General features: G+C 41.5%; 1 protein-coding gene across 40 annotated transcripts in view; it reads right to left on the bottom strand.

Moving 5' to 3' along the window:
• The window catches only part of DTNA (dystrobrevin alpha), a 323,001-nt gene that overhangs the window by 131,818 nt on the left and 171,294 nt on the right, over window positions 1-19,889 (bottom strand). For 39 of the 40 annotated variants that reach the window (XM_053243077.1, XM_053243079.1, XM_053243078.1 and 36 more), the window contains 2 exons: window positions 18,427-18,494; window positions 8,879-8,959 (listed from right to left, as the gene is read on the bottom strand). In XM_053243077.1, the coding sequence (XP_053099052.1) occupies window positions 8,879-8,959; window positions 18,427-18,494 (149 nt within the window). Of the gene's footprint in view, window positions 1-8,878; window positions 8,960-18,426; window positions 18,495-19,889 lie in introns of those variants that run through there. The other variant, XM_053243072.1, reaches the window with a different exon arrangement.

The raw sequence follows: 19,889 nt of genomic DNA, 5'->3' as shown, positions 1-19,889 counted from the left end.
AATAGCAAAGCAAAACCAGTTTGGTTAGAAAGCAGAAAAGCAAGTGGTCTTGAGACAGTTCTTTAGTATTGAAGAAGTACCAGGATTTATTTTTTTTTTAAAGATTACAAACGAATGTGAAAAAGCTTGCAGCTTAATTTCAGCTGTAGCTCATGGCTGTAGAGGGAGACCAAAACAAACAGCCATCTCTGGAAATACAAAATGAAGACTAACGTTAGAAGAACAAAGAGGGAAGGAGTCCGGCACTTTTATCCATGACCCTAACCCCACCCCCAACTCCAGTGGTCACTATGAGACATTGCAGCTGAGAGCTGATGCTGCCAGGGTCTTAGCTCCAACACTCTTTCTCATCGGCTCGTGCTGCTGTCTAGAAGTCCCAACTTCTCTCTCAAGGTTTTGAAACGATCCCTGGACAACAGCTTAGTTAGCACATCTGCTACCATTTGTTCACTTGGACAATACATAAATGTTAAAAGTCCCTTTTCTTGTGCATCCTGTATATAACGATATTTAGTTTCAATGTGTTTTGTTGTAAATTTAATTTTCTCCATTTTTGAGATCTGGATGCAGCTTTGATTATCCTCAAACATCTCAGTGGGTTTTGGTTTGTCTGTGTTGAAATCCAACATTAGCTTGTGCAGCCACGCCACCTCTTGACATGCTTGAGTGGCAGATACATATTCTGCCTCAGTAGATGAGAGAGCAACTACTGATTGCTTGCAGCTATACCAACTGATTGCTCCACCACCATAAAAGAATACAAAACCACTGGTTGACTTCCAGTCTGATCCTCAGCCCAGTCTGCATCCATATAACCTATTAATTTGAGTCCAGTACTAGCCGGCAACTTTAGTTTTAGATGGATTGTCCCATTTAGGTACCTGCCTAGTCTTTTTACTGCAGTCCAGTCATCTTTGCTGGGTGTGCTTACTTTCCTATTCAAGATTCCCACAGATGCAGCTATATCCAGTCTTGTTATCATAGCTACATATAAAAAATTTCCAATTGCTGTCCTATATTCACTGTCTGGCAGAAGTTCACTCTCTTCCTTCTGTTTTAGGTAACCTGTTTCCATAAGTTTATTCAGCTCTTTGGTTTCTGTAAGATACTCTAGTAAATAATTTACTAGATACCCAAATACTCTAGTAAATCATTTATTTTCTGTTTTTGGTTAAGGAAATAGCTTCCATCCTCTTTACTCTCTATGTATATCCCAAGATAGTGTGCAATAGGCCCAAGTACCTTTACCACTCTCTCACTATTCAGGTGCTTTATTATTTCAAGGCTGTCCTCTATTTTCATAACAAATTATCAGATCATCAATGGAAGTAAGTATATAGGTCCATCTGTTTTCTTTGAACCTCGAGTACAGGCAAGGGCCAGCCTTTCCTTGGGTAAATTCCTTATTGACTAGCAACTAGTTTAATTTAACATTCCAGGCTCTTGCAGCCTGCTTTAGTCCATAAATACTTTTCTGCAGCATACATACAAGTTTTTCTTTACCAGGTTCCACAAGTCCTGGAGGCTGCTCCACATAAATATCTCCTTTGATGTCTCCATGAAGAAATGCAGTTTTCACATGTATGTGATCCACTTGCATTTTCTCTGCTGAAGCAATGTTTAGGAGTGTCCTTCCTGAGGTGTGTTTTACAACAGGAGCAAATTTCTCGTCATAATCTTCCCCATATATTTGCAAGAATCCCTTTGCCACCAGTCTTGTTTTGTAACGCTGGACATCTCCTTCTGCATTTTGCTTAATTTTAAAAATCCAGTTTCACCCCACAGTCTTTCTTCCCTCAGGTAGCTCTGTGAGTGTCAATGTGTTATTTTTGTGTAATGATTCCATTTCTTCTTTTGCAGCTTCCTTCCAGTTTTGTGCTTCAGTTTCAGGTAAGTTGCCAATTTCTTGCCACATGCTTGGTTCTTGAAACCTTTCTCCCTTTGCAATGTAGGAAAGTTTCTTAGGTGGAACGCCTTTATTTTGTCATGGTGAATGCCACAGCCTTTGTTCCATCATCAGCATTCCCTTCTGCTGAATCACTTCCTGGTGTAAAACTTACAGTTTTCTTTCCTTTGGGTCATATTGTCTTTATTCATTCTCCAACTGAAAATTGGGCTCTAAGTTTGGCAGTTCACTGGTGGTTGGTTTTTCATTTTCACTGAAGTATGCTGCATTGCATGATCTAAAATCCTATATCCTTTACATCCTATGGAATAGCCAACAAGTATTCCTTCTTCAGATATACAGTTGCATTTGGTCCTTTTGGCTTTTGGTATATAGGTGTATGCTTTATATCCAAACACTCTTATAGGACACAAAGTGGGCTTGTTGCCATTCCATAACTCATGTAGTATTGTTCCTGTGGCCTTTGTTGGCAATCTGTTTTGCAGGAAAGTAGTAGTCATCACTGCCTCTCCCCAAGATTTAGTAGCCAAACCAGCATCTACAAGCATGCATTTTGTAATTTCCATAAGAGAACAGTTCTTTCTTTCCGCCACTCCATTTTGCTCTGGAGTATAAGCAACAATCTTTTGGTGTTCAGTGCCCACCTCCTTTAGGGATCTTATGACATCATTCCCAATGTACTCACCACCATTGTCAGTGCGGAGGATCTGTGGCTTTCTCCCATACTTGTTGCTAACTCTTGCAATATATTCTTTTAGTCTTTCTAGTACTTGTTCCTTTTCACTTAACAGGTATGTAAATGTGTATCTAGAATAGTCATCAATGAAAGTAAGAACATATTTATTCCGTCCTGATGTATTAACTTGCATAAGGCCACAAACATAATTACGAATCAGATGATGATGATGATGATTATATTTACATTTATATCCCGCTCTTCCTCCAAGGAGCCCAGAGCGGTGTACTACATACTTGAGTTTCTCTTTCACAACAACCCGGTGAAGTAGGTTAGGCTGAGAGAGACGTGACTGGCCCAGAGTCACCCAGCTAGTTTCATGGCTGAATGGGGATTTGAACTTGGATGCTGTGTTTCTCTTTCTTTTCATGCAAAAAAAAGCAGGCTGTGTGGCCTTTGCTCTTATACAGTACGCACACTTTGATTCAGTGCTGCAGGGGGCTATTTTTAGACCCTTTACCAAATCCAACCTTTCAGCCTAACATATCATTTTGGCATCCTGATGGCCTAACCTTCTTTGCTACAAATTCAGACATCCTTTATGTGTGCATTCCTTTACAGTTTTGGCCTTTTCAGTCACACATTCTACTTCAATTCATTCTCTTTTAAAACTGCTTTCATAAGCAATTCCTGTTTGTGAGTAATGAAACAGTGCCTTCCTTTAAATTTTACTTTGTAGCCTCTTTCTGTAGCATATTTTACAGACAACAGTCTTGTTTCTAGAGTAGGCACATACAAAGCTTCTTCAATTGTTAATCCAATGGTTTCTCCTTTCTCCAGTTTGCAGAGCAACTGGGCAGATCCTTCCCCTTCTGCATACATCAGTTTTCCATCCAAAAGAAAACCACAGGGCTCTGTGGGCACCAGAAGTCGAAACTGACTTGACAGCACACTTTACTTTTATCTAGGTTTATAAATCTCTCCCTTTCTATAATCAGGTTGCTTGTAGCACCTGAGTCAATGCAAATGCCACTGATGCATTTCTCAGACTTACCTTCCAAAACTTTATCTGTTCTTGCAAGGTATATCCTTTGCTTATTAGCTCTAGTCCTTGATTGCTTGTAAGTTCTGTACTCTTGTGTTCCCAGATGACTCACTGTCTTTGCAACTTTGTTTTGCTTGCCTTTTGTCTGCAAACGCTTTATTCTTGGGACACTTATTCTGCAGGTGTTTGGGGCTTCCATAAATAAAGCACTTCTTATTTCTTTGCAAGGTTCTAAATGCATTTTCTTCACTTTTTTTGGTTGCTTATAATCTCTTCTGCGCAAATCAAAGTCCTCTAGATGGTTAATCACAAATTGTAAGTCTGCATCCTCCTTGACTTCCAAGGCATTAGTCACACTATCAAAGTAATGTGGCAAACTATTCAACAGCAATCCTATCAAAATTGCATCAGGCATGATTACTTCTTGAGCTTGCAGTTGACTAAATATTTCTAACATTTCATTTATGTGCTTGGACAGACTTTCTCCTTCTCTAAGTCTTTTATTGCTCAGTTTTCTTACTAGATACACTTTGGAAACCACAGACTGCTTTTTATATAATCTCTTCAGAGTTCCCACATATTCGTTTGCATTTTCTTTGTCTCTTAGGTACACTAAGATTGGGTCACTCACCGCCAAGCAAATAATTCCTGATACCTTTTCATCTGCTCTGTCCCATTGTTTCTGCTCCTTTCCTGCATCTGCAGGATGCTGGATGTGCAGAACACTGCCAAGTTCATGACTCTTGAGGGGCATCTCCATTTTGAAAGACCAGAGCTCGTACTCAGGACCTTGCAACTTTTCAATCATCTGGAATCCTTGTGCAGTCTCCATTTTCAAAGCTTTTCTCTTTGTTTGCTTTCTATTTAACTCTCTAGGCTTTTCTCTTTTATTTACTGACTTCTGGGCCCATAACACTTTTTAGGGGAAGAATGGCAATTCTTCAAACAGCAAAGCAAAGCAAAAAACAGTTTGGTGAGAAAGCAGAAAAGCAAGTGGTCTTCAGACAGTTCTTTAGTATTGAAGAAGTACAAGGATTTATTTTTTAAAAAGTTTGCAAACAAATGTGAAAAAGCCTGCAGCTTAATTTCAGCTGTAGTTCATGGCTGTAGAGAGAGGCCAAAATAAACAGCCATCTCTGGAGAGACAAAATGGAGACTAACAATGGAAATACAAAGAGGGAAGGAGTCCAGCACTTTGGTCCATGACCCTAACTGACCCCCCAGTGGTCACTATGAGACATTGCAGCTGAGAGCTGATGCTGCCAGGTCCCAGCTCCAACAACAGCTGGGTGTTATCAGCATATAGACAAAGCTTAAAGCCAAGGAATATGAGGTCACTCTAATTGTAGTGGTTAGTGACTTGGACTAGGACCAGGGAAACCCGAGTTCAAATCTCCCTTCAGCCATGAAACTCATTGAGTGACTCTTGGTCAGTCACTTCTGCCTAACCCACCTCACAGGATTGTTGTGGGGATAAACATAACCATGTACAACACTCTGGGTGCTTTGGAGGAAAAGTGGGCTATAAATGTAATAATAATATCAGAGGACCAAGAACAGAATTTCAGCAGAAAGAGGGGGTATGCTGAGAAGGATCTTCCCCCAGTGGGAACATTTTGAGCACAGCAGAGAAGCAAGAAAGGAGAGAAAGGTTGGTGATGTTTTAGGCAGGGAAGATGGTAATCAAGAGGGTGGGGAGAGAACTAAATAACGCAGTGGTGGTTGGGAGGCTGGTTGGGGGGGGGGGGAATGCAGAACAGAAGGTGGGATATAGCTTTAACTCCCAGTAAAAGTTCCCACCTCCTCCATCTAGCATCCCCTACAGCAAACGAGCTGCATGCCCTGCCTCTGCTACTCAGCTGGCAGATTGAGTGGCCATTTGAGGGTTCAGCACAGCAAGTGTTGTCACTATATATGTAGAGCTGAAAGCCATGGGGAAACAATTTTTTTCCATGCTGACCCCTTACACATTGGTCAGCTGAACAGTAGGGTTGGGACACACAGCTGGTTGGCTACATGGGATGCCAGGCAGTAGGAATTTTTCCAGGGAGCTAAAGCTATACTCTGCCTTTCACTCACCCCCATCCCAGCCTCCACTAGGGACATGTGGAAGGGTTAGATGAGAACAGCAGAGCCATCACCATATCAACAGATATTGTAGAGAGGAAGGAGAAGATTGAGGGAGAAGAAAAAGCCTGTGGGGAGGGACAATGTAAGAAAGGAGATAAACTGTGGTGAATAATATTAGCCATAGAAAAGGCAGGGAAGGTTCTGGGTGAAGAGTGAAGCAGAGGGGTAGATCTTGGTAGAGCAGAGAACGGGTTCTGTGGATTGTTAAAATGACAGATGAGAAGGAGGAGGACCTGAATTCAAAGTAAACAAAATCTGCCGGGTCTTCTGGTTTCCTCAAAAGTGCTTAGTAGCCTGAGATAATGAATAGAGGGAACTGTGGATTAGTGGGCAGGATTGGGCCAAGAGCATGCCTGCCATTATGTCAGTGGAGGACATCCCAACACATTCCCAGGGCATCCCTTTATTGTATGAGAGAATGCACCAGTAACAAGGAAACCTTGAAAGTGAGAAAAGGTTTGCTTCAGACAAGAAACCTCTTACTCTCTTCCTGTTTGCAAGGAAAGGGCAGGGCCAACATAGTACTTGGAGACCTGAAAGCTATTGCTGTGCAGCAAGTCACCACAAGAGGCAGTGGTAAACAAAGTCTCAGCTTTAGGGAACTCTGACCCTCAGGCTGTAATTCTGTGCCAAGGTTTGCACATGTATATGCACAATCAGGACTGTAGACATAATGAGCTGCTCAGTTTTCAAACAAGTTCGTAAAATCCAGTACATGGACTACTCCACCGTGCAGGTCCTTGAGCTGCTGCACTGGCAAAAGCTACAATCACTATATGCAGCATAGTGTACAGGACAACACTGTATAGCACAGCAACAGATGTAAAGGAGACATGGCTCGGAAAGCCAGAAGGGACTGAACTGTAGAACACACACATACAGGCCTTTTATCTACCACTGCCACCCTACTTGCCTGATATGCAGTTTCTGAGTTCCTGCTATAACTGGATTGCAAGTGATACACATCATAGCTGGACACACTTGACCCATTCGCCTCATATAGGGCACTGCAATATATTGGGATAAACCATGCAGTTATTACACTCATCTATAAGACTGGTGCTAGATAATAGGGATGTGTGGAATGTTTTGACTGCAAAATGTTTCAACTTGAAACAGGTTGTTCCGAGTGTTTCGAGCTCGAAAGAGAACACCCTCTTTTTTAAAAAATGCCTGCTTGGAGCAGAACCATTCTATCATGATCAAAACATTTCAACTTTTCGAGTGTCATCTCAGAGCCTTGTTTTCCCCTGCTGATTGGTTTTCTGGCACTGGCTTAAGATCTCCTTGCTTCTTGGTTGGTTGGTTGGTTTGTTATCATAGAAATCAAGTGTGCCCCCATTGGCTAGGGGGGAGGGAGGGAGAACACAAAAGGATGGAATTTCAAATTCAAAATGTATTCAAAGGGACTGGAAGGCAGAGAAAGCCCTTATACAGTGCCTCTCTTGAAGAAGAGGATACATCAGGACAGGAGAGGAGGAAGAAAGTTTTGATTTTGTGGTTTTCTTTTCTCAGCACTGAGTATAATATGCTAAGCTATTTCTGCTGAAATTACTGTATCTGGTTTTGCTGGATATCAGATTGACAGAGGCAGAACTTGGGTGCCTTCCTTGCTTGAGTTGTGGTTTATTTTGTTTGTGAGATAGTTTTGTGGTGAAATGAACAGTCACAGCTCTGTGTGTGTGTGTGTGTGTGTGTGTGTGTGTGTGTGTGTGTACACTGTGTGATATTTCTTGGTGATTACTATGTTGATCTCCATGTCTGGCCTTGAGGCTAACTTGTGCTCCACTCACTTCTCTGGTTTGCTCTGCAATCTGCATTGCAAGGTGTATTCAGTCAAAAAATGTGACTGAAGTTGCTCCAGTTGAGCTTATGGTTATGATTGCTGCTAAGTAATGGTGCAGCCGTGGCAGCTGTTGCAATGCTAGGAAATAATGTAAGGAGTCATAATTGTGTGTGAGAGAGCAACTTGTGATAATGATGTTACTGCGGCGCAGGTACTGTGGCTAGCAGTGGATTCTGGGTCAGTGACTCTTTTTTGGCCATTTTTGGACTGTGTCTGAAATGTGTGTTCTGTGTTGGGAGAGACAAATTCCCTTTTACTGTGTGCTTCTGCAGTGTTTTTCAAGGCAGAGTTGCCAAATACACTGCAAATTGCAATGCAAAACTTGTGTGTGCAATCTGTGAGTGCATCTTGTTCCAGCCATAGGGAACAATGTGGAAACTCGAAATATCCCATTGTTCCCCATGGGCAGCTCCTTGGAACACCAAAGTGGGTTGTGTGGTAGGGAATGATGGGTGCTACCTACCACCTAACCCACAAATGCCAGGGACATACCCTTAGAAATGCTCAATAGTCATAAGTAGAATCAACCCACCAGACATAACAAAAACCAGCAGGTGCCAGGCATCCCATGCTGTAATACATAAAATACTATATATTATTTTTAATAATGGAAATAATTATACACCAGATACATTACTATCTTTCATAACCCTTCATAATGGTACAATCTTATTCCATTTTCTATGTAAATAGCTAAGCAAACAGTTTTGTTGAAAAGTATATAAGTAATAACAATATAATTTATTCTACTGATAATTTTAAGAAGCATGTAGCATATTCAGGGATTGCTTATGTAATGAGTCTCTCAAAGACAAAAAAAACCCCTGCTAATCTGTTTAATAGTGGAAATTTTGAAGGCAAAAATTAACATCTGTTGTAAATGTGGATGCTTAATATAAAATCTGTCCAACTGCACAATACACAAATCTAAAAGTGTTAAAAAGCAAAACTAGAAGGGGAAAAAAGTCTTCTTTTGGTTTTATGCTGTATCTCCTAATTTTGCTAAGAGAAAGGTAGATGGGGAAATTACTTATCAGAAGATGTACTTAAGGAGCTCCACCCTCTCCCACCCCCATCTCCCACATGCAGAACATTTAAACGTTTAAGTGTAATTAGCAGTAGTGGAATATCATGCTTTTCTGGAGAGCCAGGTGTTCTTATTAGCATCTCTTGAATCTGTATTAAAATAAATTCCTATTTGCATTTCAACTGAAGAACAAACACAACTCCACAGTGGAAGATTAATGATGGTAATTCGAATTAACACATACTTACAGTTGCATTTCTTCTGTACAAATCTAAGCTTGCATGCTGTTCTGTAGGTGGATAGACGGATGCGATCCAGATCTTGAGCGCCTAATGGCAGAGAATTACACATATGCTATGACACTTGCAATTTGTGCGTGTATCTGACACATATAAGGGCAAGCAGCAGAGAAACAAGTGTTCTCTTGGACATTTCCAAGGTTGTCTCTTCTAATTAGAGAGAACGGGAAGATTGCAAAGTTAAAAATAGTTAAGCAAAGGGAAATAGTCTTCTATATCTGTTACACTGAAAACAATCTGCTCAAAGCACAAGATAAAAGACAAAATGGCTGAGCTCTGATAGAGAAAAGTGTGTGATTTTAATATTTAACTACAAAGTTCGTAATAAATATTCTCAACTGATGAGCCAGTTCAGAATAAAGTATTGTTAGAAATTCAAACTTATGTTTATGTTTGTGTTCTTAAACGACAAATATATTTTAGCAGTAAGGCTGCTTGGAGGAAAAGTTTAGTTAATAGGAAATAAAAATAAGAGAGTGTTGGAGTGTGAAAATGGAAGTTGCTACACTGCATTAATAAAAAGCATCCTAGTTTAGTATAGTCTCTACCATGCTGTCCATTGTAAGTGTTGGCTTCAGTTCAGTTCAAGGTTTATTACAGTCTATGACCAGCACTAAAAACCATTAATACCACTTATATCACAATACTAGGGTATATTACTAAAACCACCAAAAGCCTCCCAATCTTAAGGAGGGAGTTGATTACTAAAACTCAAAAATTTATAAATGAGACAGAGTGAATATACAATTGAAATAAAAACATAAATAATAATTAAAAAGATCACAGGTCAACAGTCTCAAAACCCACCAACTAGCTAAAAAGCTATAGTGCAGCACTGGATTTATTAATTAGAAGCCGACACAATCTTTGAGCTGCTGCACAGAAGCCTGCCACTTGTAAGTACTGGCATTCTTAGTGTTGCCATGCATGCTCTAATACCAACTGCCACTAGGGTTGCCACACTGGTCAGAGAGAATTCCTGGGCACAACTATCAAAAGGAAGGTTGCAAATTTTAAGACCCTGTTTTTGGACCAGGATTGGAGCTCAGCCATTTCGTCTTTTATCTTGTGCTTTGAGCAGATTGTTTTCAGTGGGGTTGGGAATATTTCACCAACAGTTCTGTGTTTTAGGGGCTGTTGCTCTTTGTAATGTATAGACAGAAGTTGCATTGCATTATCTCAGGCTACCACATAGGGGGCAGGACTGAATAAAAGTAAGAGTGCATAGAGTGCACTCTCCTGCCCCCTGTGGTAGCTGAGAGAATGCAATGCAACTTCTATGAATACGTTACACTCCTTACATTTCTTTCTGCTACTCCACACATAAGATACTTCCTGTTAGCTAAGAGGGACCCTCAAAAGACCTCAGGTGCTGCATCAGGGAATGAGTGTTCTAGAGAGAAATGGACCCCAATAATGCCACTTTAGAAAAGTGTGCTCTCTGTCAATTTACTTCATAGCTAAATCCAGAGACCACTACCACTACTATGCTCTAGAGATGATCCAGGACCAGGAAAGAGTTTACTGAGCCATATACAGAGAGCCAACCTAGCCCATCAGCAGCACTGGTGCCAGAGAAAGGGTAAGAATGTGAGGCTTTTAGACATGGACACCATAATGTAGCAACAATGCCTGGAGAGAAGCACCAGGAAAATGGTTAAAATTTATTAAAGCAGTCTTCCTGCTCAAATTCCTCAATATTTTGTTTCTAGGACAACATGTTTCCTCCATCCTGGACAGGGCATCCGATCCCTGGACTGTTCATTCCTGGATATGTGGCAACCCTAACTGCCGCCATCAGCACACAAGTTCAAAAGCTCATTCTACTTCTGTTACTTTATTAATGAGAAATGTGTGGTTGCAATGTGTGTTTGTGTGTGTTAGACTTACGTTTTTACAAATCCACAGCATAGCATACTCTTTAGATTGAGAGCCCTTTGGGGCCAGGGAGCCATCTTATTTATTTATTATTTCTCCATGTAAACCGCTTTGGAAACTTTTGTTGAAAAGCAGTATATAAATATTTGTTGTTGTCCTCTATAATAAAGAGCCAGGGTGTGCGCCCGTGTCTCTGTGCCCGTGTCTTCCTCGGCTGTTCTGGGCATGCGCGGAGCACATGCCCAGAACGTCCGAGGAAGATACGGCCGCAGGCAAAAGGGGCGGCCATTTTGAGGAGAGCGGCGGGTCGAGGACTGCTGGGGGGGCAGAGGCGGCAGCAGCAGCAGCGGCAGTGGGTCCGACCCGACCGCAGGGAAGGGAAAGCCCAGGGAGAGCAGAGGCGGCAGCGACGGCCGCAGATGTGAGTTGGGGGCGAGGCGGCGGCGTGCCAGGCCGTGAGGCAGCGGTGGCCCGGCCCGGCCAACCAAGGCGGCCCGGCCACAGATGTGAGGTGGGGGCAGCCCGGCCCAGCAGTTTGCCCATGGCGGCGGAGGCGAGGGGAAGGCTGGGCCTGGGCCCACTAGCGGGCAGGAGGACTGGCCCCACTGGCGGTGGCAGCCGCGGCGGGGGGACTGGCCCCGCTGGCGGCAGTGGCCACGGCGGGAAAACTAAGGCCGCTGGCGGGGGCGGCCCGGCTGGCAGCGTGGCGAAGGCGGCGGAGGCGGGGGATGGCTGGCCCCGGGCCCAATAGCGGCCCACACAACTAACTCTCCAAGCGCCGGTCTGGAGAAGGCGGTTGAGGAGGCGTCATCGTCGGGAAAAGCCAAAGAGGAGTGGGGCAGGGGGAGGGGGAGGGGCAAGAGAGAGTGGGGCAACCCTACTAGCGCCCGTTATTTAAACGGGCTTAAAAATACTAGTTGTTTATATAAGCAGTATTTCCACTCCCTTCCCAGCAAATCCTTGCCTTGCTGGCCAAATCAGAGAGCCCAGGTAGACATGACAGCAGCAGTTATGAGTGTCTGAACACAAGAGTGCTCCAACCATATAAGCAGAGAGAAATGGGAGGGGGCAATTTTAACACCAAAATGGGTACACAGGGGAAGAGTTCGGAACCTCTCTGCACCTGCTGCTTACCCCCCATAACCCTTTCCTCAGGCACATTTTGCCTAGCTAACTTCAGTGTTAGAGGTTGGCTAGGGATAAAACTACTCAGGGGGAGAAGCAAGTCACAGCAAGACGAGGGTTTCGCAGTCCTCAATCACAGGCTGCTTTTGCTCCTAAAACCAGAATACCATCTTTCAACATGTTTAAAGTTGAGAATTGCTGCTGTCATGTCCAGATTGGCTCACCATGTATTCCAAAAACACTTTCACGTGCCAAAAAGCAAACAACAACCCCCTACAAAAAACTATCCAGCTCACAATAATAAGACATAACTACGATGGCTCAACTTCCACCTATACTTTATGTGACCAAAAGAGAAGGAGGCTATTCTCTAGCAGAAGATAGCAGAACTAATAGCTTTGTCTTAAACTGGGTGTTATATTTTCTTTAAATCGGAATAAAGATTATGCATTGGATAAAGTACTTGGATTAATTTTTGTCTGGAAACTTTGATTGCAGCCCAAGTTGTAAATTGCTAACCCTAGCTCATTCAATCCAGTTTTGCATGCTGAACATGCAAAATGAAAATGGGTAGGAAAACTATAGTACTATAGTGCCCTAAAGTAGTAGGGCAGAACACCAACCTCAGCAATGGGGTTTAGAAAATTCACCAGGATTAAAAGTCACCAGAATTCAGTGATACGTCTCAACTGAGTCAAACTTTTTATTCACAAAAAATAAGTTACTGAATGGATATCATGAAACAATGAAAAAAGGTAATTGATTAACCTGTTAAATGCCAATATTTGGTTGGCCAAAAGGTCATCAAATAAACCCTGTTTGATGGTTTTTATAGGGCAATTACTCCAAGATTGCTTCCCAGTGTAAATCAGGGGCGTAGCGATGCATAGGTGGCCTGTGTTCTCAAAGGCAGCCTCTCCTCCAGTGGAGGCCATACTGCTGCTATGCTTCCTAGCCTGAAGGCAGCACAGCTACCAGGCGGTGAGCTAGCCTTGCAGCAGCCCATTCTTCCACCCAGTGGTGGCAGCTGCAGGTTTCTGATTCCTCTCATGGCAGTGACGCCTCCTACTGCCCACATGCTATGCTCCAGGCAGTTGTGCCCCCAAGAATGCTCTCATTCCCAGCCACCTCAGTATCAGAATCCTGAGCAGCTGGGATGTGGTGGCAGGCTACTGGAGTGCTGTGCACCGCTGAGGATAGGGAGGAAAACTGGTAGCAGTTGGTGGCATGAGTATGGTGCCAGCAGGAGTGGCTTGTGGCTAGCCAACTAGCTAGCAAGGGAGAGGAAGGATGTAAGCAAAGTGGCCCCAGAGGCAGGGTGGGCACATGTTCTTCACATGCATCCACTATAGCTCTACTCCTGGTTCAAACAAGACCAGAACTGCTCTAGATCAATTGGGACTACCATGGTATTATGCTACTGCTCTCTTGCAAGAGGGCAAAGTTCATGCAGCATTCTTCCAAGAATCCTGCTGCATTTGGTCAACCAAAAGCCAATGTTGGTCTACACTGCCTCTTTATTAAGTCAGACTGAAAGAAGTAGAAAAATATTTGTTTATACTATGGTTTTGCATGTGTGAGAGGAGACTTCAGACAGACATTTTGAGCAGTTGCAGCTGTGGCGAAAATGTGCAAAGCTGAACGGAATGAAATTGAAAAGCATAAGTTGAACCCTACATAAAAACATATTCTCTCAAAGAATGTTTCCAAGCAAAATACTCATGACTCTAAAGAGGGAAAAAACCAGAATTTTCTTTTTTAGAACACTAATGACAATTATCAAGTTCTGATTGGTTGATACTCTTATTAGGTAGAGGTCACAGAATATCAATGACACAAAAACAATTCGTGTGTGTGTGTGTGTGTGTGTAGTGGAAAAAATATAAATCAAGAGATTTATCAAAAGTTTTAAAAAGTAAATATTCACCAACATCCAGACTAACAAGGTGCGGTCCGTATGTGAGAAGCACCAGTGGAGCTGGTGGCTTCAACGAATGCAGCTCCAGCAATCACACAAGATGTTGGAGGAATTCAATGACCTCCTCTTCCTCAAGAAGTGTGCAGTGCCACTTGAAAGCACTGCATTAGTCAGGATCTCCGCAGTGGCACCAGCACTTCTTACATACAGGTGAAACTCGGAAAATTAGAATATCGTGCAAAAGTCCATTAATTTCAGTAATGCAAATTAAAAGGTGAAACTGATATATGAGACAGACGCATTACATGCAAAGCGAGATAAGTCAAGTCTTAATTTGTTATAATTGTGATGATCATGGCGTACAGCTCATGAAAACCCCAAATCCACAATCCCAGAAAATTAGAATATTACATGGAACCAAGAAGACAAGGATTGTAGAATAGAACAATATCGGACCTCTGAAAAGTATACAGTGTACTGTGCTTGATTGGCCAGCAAACTCGCCTGACCTGACCCCATAGAGAATCTATGGGGCATTGCCAAGAGAAGGATGAGAGACATGAGACCAAACAATGCAGAAGAGCTAAAGGCCGCTAATGAAGAATCCTGGTCTTCCATAACACCTCATCAGTGCCACAGGCTGATAGCATCCATGCCACGCCGCATTGAGGTAGTAATTGCTGCAAAAGGGGCCCAAACCAAGTACTGAATACATATGCATGCTTATACTTTTCAGAGGTCCGATACTGTTCTATTCAACAATCCTTGTCTTCTTGGTTCCATGTAATATTCTAATTTTCTGGGATTGTGGATTTGGGGTTTTCATGAGCTGTACGCCATGATCATCACAATTATAACAAATTAAGGCTTGACTTATCTCGCTTTGCATGTAATGCGTCTGTCTCATATATCAGTTTCACCTTTTAATTTGCATTACTGAAATTAATGGACTTTTGCACGATATTCTAATTTTCCGAGTTTCACCTGTAGCACCTGCGTTTTGTTAGGCTGGATGTCAGCCATCATTTGCCATGCAAAAATAGTCTTAGTTTTTGCTTTATTATTAAAGCATAGAGAGCAAATAGTCATGGATCTTACATTTCCAGCCTGCATATCAGGGGAAAGAATAATTATCTATTCCCTCTCCCATTTCCCCCTATTTTTTCCTTTCCCCACCTGCCAAGTATTTGTGACTAGATCCTTTTACCAATTGGTTGCTTCAAGACCATCTGTTCCTGGCAGAAGCTACCCTGAACTATTTATTCTCCAATCCTAAAAGTTTTTGATTTTCCCACAATACAGTTTATCCTTAACATAGCAAGAATTTCCTCCCTTCACTGGTTGTGTCCAGCTGTTTCTCTTATGTCAAGTGACTAATATTAAACGATTGTCATGGTTGTTGTTTTTTAAAAGAAAACTATTCATATCAGGATCTTTTAATGCTTGACTAACAAGCAGAAGACTGCCAGTTCGAATCCCCGCTGGTATGTTTCACAGACTATGGGAAACACCTATATTGGGCAGCAGCGATTTAGGAAGATGATGAAAGGCATCATCTCATACTGCGCAGGAGGAGGCAATGGTAAACCCCTCCTATATTCTACGAAAGAAAACCACAGGGCTTTGTGGTCACCAGGAGTCGAAATCAACTTGACGGCACACTTTACTTACTTTATAGACTTTTATTACTTAGTATCATGGGAATCTCATTAAACATATTTTAAAACAGAGATTCTCAAATATCTTTTGATGATGGTCTCATTTTCAAACTGAATAATCATTATGGGTAATAATTGTGGCAATTATTGTGTACCTGTCTTGCAAGCTCACCTCCTTATACTCAAGGTATAGAGCTTTGGACAATGGGCATAGGTAATACACATGACCAATTTTCAGCATGTCCCCAAAGGGTCAAACCATCAGGATTATGAGACCCAGAAGAGAAATGAGAAGCATCCTTTGAAAAACAGTACAGCATTGCCATGAAGAAGAGGAAGAACTTTATTTTGAAAATGGCAGCAGGACAAAAACAGGTTAAAAAAATGGACACTAGGATTTGGAATCAAACTTCTGAGGGGCAGGGACTTGCCTTTTGAGGGATGGGTGAAGTTGTTTGCTTACATTGCAAAGTTTCATATACATATTTGGTGCTTTTAAAATAATAATAGTAATAAGTTAACTGGACTTCAGCTCCCACATCATTATCAGACTGGGTGACAGGGAGTAAATCTGAGGCCATTTTCACACAAACAATTAATTGGGTTCAAGTCTGCCAACAACCCTCCTGTCATATTCTTAGCTGGAAGATAAATTGAATCCAGGGATCTACATCTTGCTCTTTTTTTAAACTGTCTGTACAACCACCCCAGGAAAATTCAGCAATGTGGAAACACCTGAAGAGAAGGGGGAAAGCTCTCTTGCTGTGCCTCTGTCAGGAAAGAACCAATGAAGGCAAAAAACCATTTTTCTTTTTTTAGGGTTGAAGAGGTTGGAGAGGGAGTACAGCACACCTATCGAGCAGGTGCAACAGTAGCACCTCCACAGGTTTGCTTCACTTGCTGGGTAAATATAGACATATAAGCAGATAGATAATAATTATATAATTTCCCCTTGTAATGTTTTGTGATACTTATAGGAAATTTATGCAGATAACTAATGTCAACAGATTTCAGTTTGAGAACGACTTTAACCAGCTACTAAGGTTATTTTTATGTAATATACTGTACAAACATGATTTCTTGTATTCATCTTGAGTCTGGGCCCTAGCATGTTTGATTGTCACTCAGTTGTATTACTGAATGAGAGACCAGTGTTGAAATAAAAATACGGTTTTGTGGGCATACACTGAGAAACAAAGGGAATGTTATTTTTGCTTCTTTCTCAAATGAATATAGTTTTATCATTATTCATATTTGCGTTACAGATTGCCATCATTTTTCTACAAACAAAATGCTTCCTATCTGGTTTCTGATGAGAAGCAAATACTAAGGGATCACATGAATATGCAAACAATGCCAAATCAACATTTTGCTTCTAACTTGCTTCAATTGAATTTTTAAAAATTGAATCCACACATTTGCAAGATGATTGCTTTAAAAAATTACTTACATATGCTATGATGGTTAGCAGTCTGCAGACATAATAAAACAATACATTGTAAGAGCTGACTGGTATTTTCCTATTCAGCAGAACTGTATTTCTACTAGAGAACATATGCTGGCAGCTCAAAGTGGACACATTCACTTTTTAACATATGTGTATAATCAGAAAGCATCTACCACTATATTAGCAAGGTGCCAGCTCAAAGGAAGTTATTGGGTTTATTACTCATGATTTCTGAACGTTGTTTATTTACCAAATTTGTACACCACCCCAAACTTTCATCTCTGGGAGGTTTACAGCGAGGAGTCGTCAATTAAAATATTGCCTTTGTAAATCAAATGAAGAAAAATGATGTATAAAAGGTATGGAAATATTCTGGCAGATTGAAAAGTGCCCTATTAGTAGCAAGCAAACAATCTTATGGGCAGTAGTTTCTAAACCAGGTCTGCATAACATAAGACGTGGTGGCTGGATCCAGCCTGTGGCGACTTTGTAGGAATATCCTGTAGCAACAGCACCCCAGAAAGTCAGAGGGCCACTCTTTTGGTTCCATGACAAGCAGAAAAGATCCACAAGGAACTTATAAGTGCTTTCATTCATATTTAGTAATAATTAATTTTAATGTAATAATGTGCTGGAAATTGACCTCGGTGCCCGAAAACCATGTTGTGGTGCATTCCAGTCCAGTGGAACATTTGAGTTGCACCCCTGTTCTAACAAAGGATACCAGCCAGTGTTAAAAGACCAGCCAAGCTGGGCAATCTGCACGAGTGACTTACGTATCAGATCTCTAAATCAGTGAGGCCAAGTTCCCTCTGCTGAAGCAATTTAAGTTCTATTAATATCAATTTAGGACAGTTTAAAACTGATGTGTAAAAGTGACAAGAATAAATATAGAATCCAGATAAAATTTCCTGGCATCAGAAAACATATCTATTCAGGACAGCATCAAATTAAAAATGTTTAAATTAAGAAACTGAACACTGAGGCACTCTAGTAAAGCCAGAAGTATTTCAGCCAATTGCTTGGGGAGCGGGGAAAGCCTCTTACAGAACATACTTCCCAGAAGAGAGACAAGTAAAAGATAGTATAAGATTAGAGCATCCAGAAGACCCAAAGAGAGATATTACTGTATGGTTTTGTTGCTTCATATTTCTTTCTTTTTGAGCAATATGCTTGTATTCTTATACATATGTTTTCACCTTGAAACTCTTAGCAGTAATTGGTATGGCACTAAAACGAGCTTTTAAAACATCCACAGAGCTGCAAAAAGACAGCATTAGGTCAATTAAGTATACTTTCTTGCATCTTGCCTCACACTAAAAGTACTTTTAAACCCCTGTTTTGTAGAACAAGCTGCCAATAGCCCAAGGCACAAATCCATGCAATATTTACTAAAGTTATATTCTGTCTTGCTGGTCTTTTGCAAAAAAACATTCATCTTCCAGAAAAACAAAAATGCCACAGCACTTACGCATTTCTGCAAACAGCTGCCTCCTTTCTGCCATGGTAGTTCCTCTTTTCCCACAGTCTTCAATCATTCTAGGCAACAAACATATTAAGCATATATTCAGTATCACGTTTTACACTGAACACATCTACAAAAATGTTTGAAATGTTCCAGGATATTGTGAATGTCTTTTATCCAAAGAGCACTGGGAATTTCTTCTGAAAACTATTTATAATTTAAATAATCCCTCCAGGCTATTTGGACCTGCTAGCTTTCTTACCTTTTGCAAGAGCAACTGTCCCTATTCAGCCCAGCACATCTTCCAGTGGTCATTGCTAGTGTCGTGTGTGTGTGCGCGCGCGCGTTGGTGTGTATGAGAGCTTGGGGGGGCAGAGAACCATATTCTTATAACTTCTCCCATGTAAATTGCTTTTTTAAATGCTGGAAGGCAGTATATAAATGTTTCTATTTATTAATTTGGTTTAAGGCCGTTCACACAGGTGTGTGTGCTCCCAATTTTTGCTTGTAGAGGAGCAAACAACTAGAGAGGAGGAGAGGGGAGTGACTGTGCGTGAGGCAGGAACTGGGTAGGACAGCTTTTTCTCCTACCCAGATTCTGCCTCACACACAATCACTCCACCCTCTTCCACATCTGGTTTGCTCACACACAAGCGAAAATGGGGAGTGCGCACAGCTCCCAAACATGGGTAAGACAATTCTCCTACTCAGTTCTCAAATGTGCGAATTGCTTTTTTGTCTACTTTCATCTAATATTATCACCTCCAATATTAAGTCCTGCTTGAAAATACCCGTACAAACCTTTAACAAACAATTCCATCAATTTGCTCAAGGTGCAGCTGGCTTAAAGATGCAGTGGAGCAGCAATGTCTTAGATAATCTCGCAATGCCTGTACTTGGCCCTTATTTATTATCAACACTTTTCACAGGCAATGTAAAAGCTGTACATTTATTCTGTCTCCACTAGTCTTTTTTAATCTCAATTTTATACACACATAATGGCTCACATCCTAATGTTGCATGTGTGCTTCCAAAATTTGCGTGCACACAGTGCTAGATCTCATCCTAATCCCCACACTTCTCAAGATTGGGCGCTCTTGTGCAAGAGTGCAAATACTTTGAAGCTCTCCCAGTGCTCCAGAAGGGCTCTGTTAGACCAGAAACACATCCCTGACCCTCAGAGACTTATTGATTGTCTAACAGAGCATTTTCGGAGTGTTGGGGGAGCTCCAAAGTATTTGTGCTCTTGCACAAAACTGCCCATGCTTCAAAAATGTGGGGGCAAATATGGAAGCTAGTGCTGTGTGTATGCTCACATCTGAAGCAAACCATGTTAGGATGCAAGTTTCCTTGCTGCAATTGTTACATCAAAAACCACTGTAAAGAATTCATAACATTGACATTTGCCATCCATATGGAAAATCTGAGGAAGGAAAGATGAACAAAATACTACATTCTGGCTGGCTTTT

The sequence above is a fragment of the Hemicordylus capensis genome, chromosome 4 (genome assembly GCF_027244095.1).
Source record: "Hemicordylus capensis ecotype Gifberg chromosome 4, rHemCap1.1.pri, whole genome shotgun sequence".
Classification (NCBI taxonomy): Eukaryota; Metazoa; Chordata; class Lepidosauria; order Squamata; family Cordylidae; genus Hemicordylus; species Hemicordylus capensis.
This window is presented reverse-complemented; position numbering and strand designations above follow the sequence as displayed.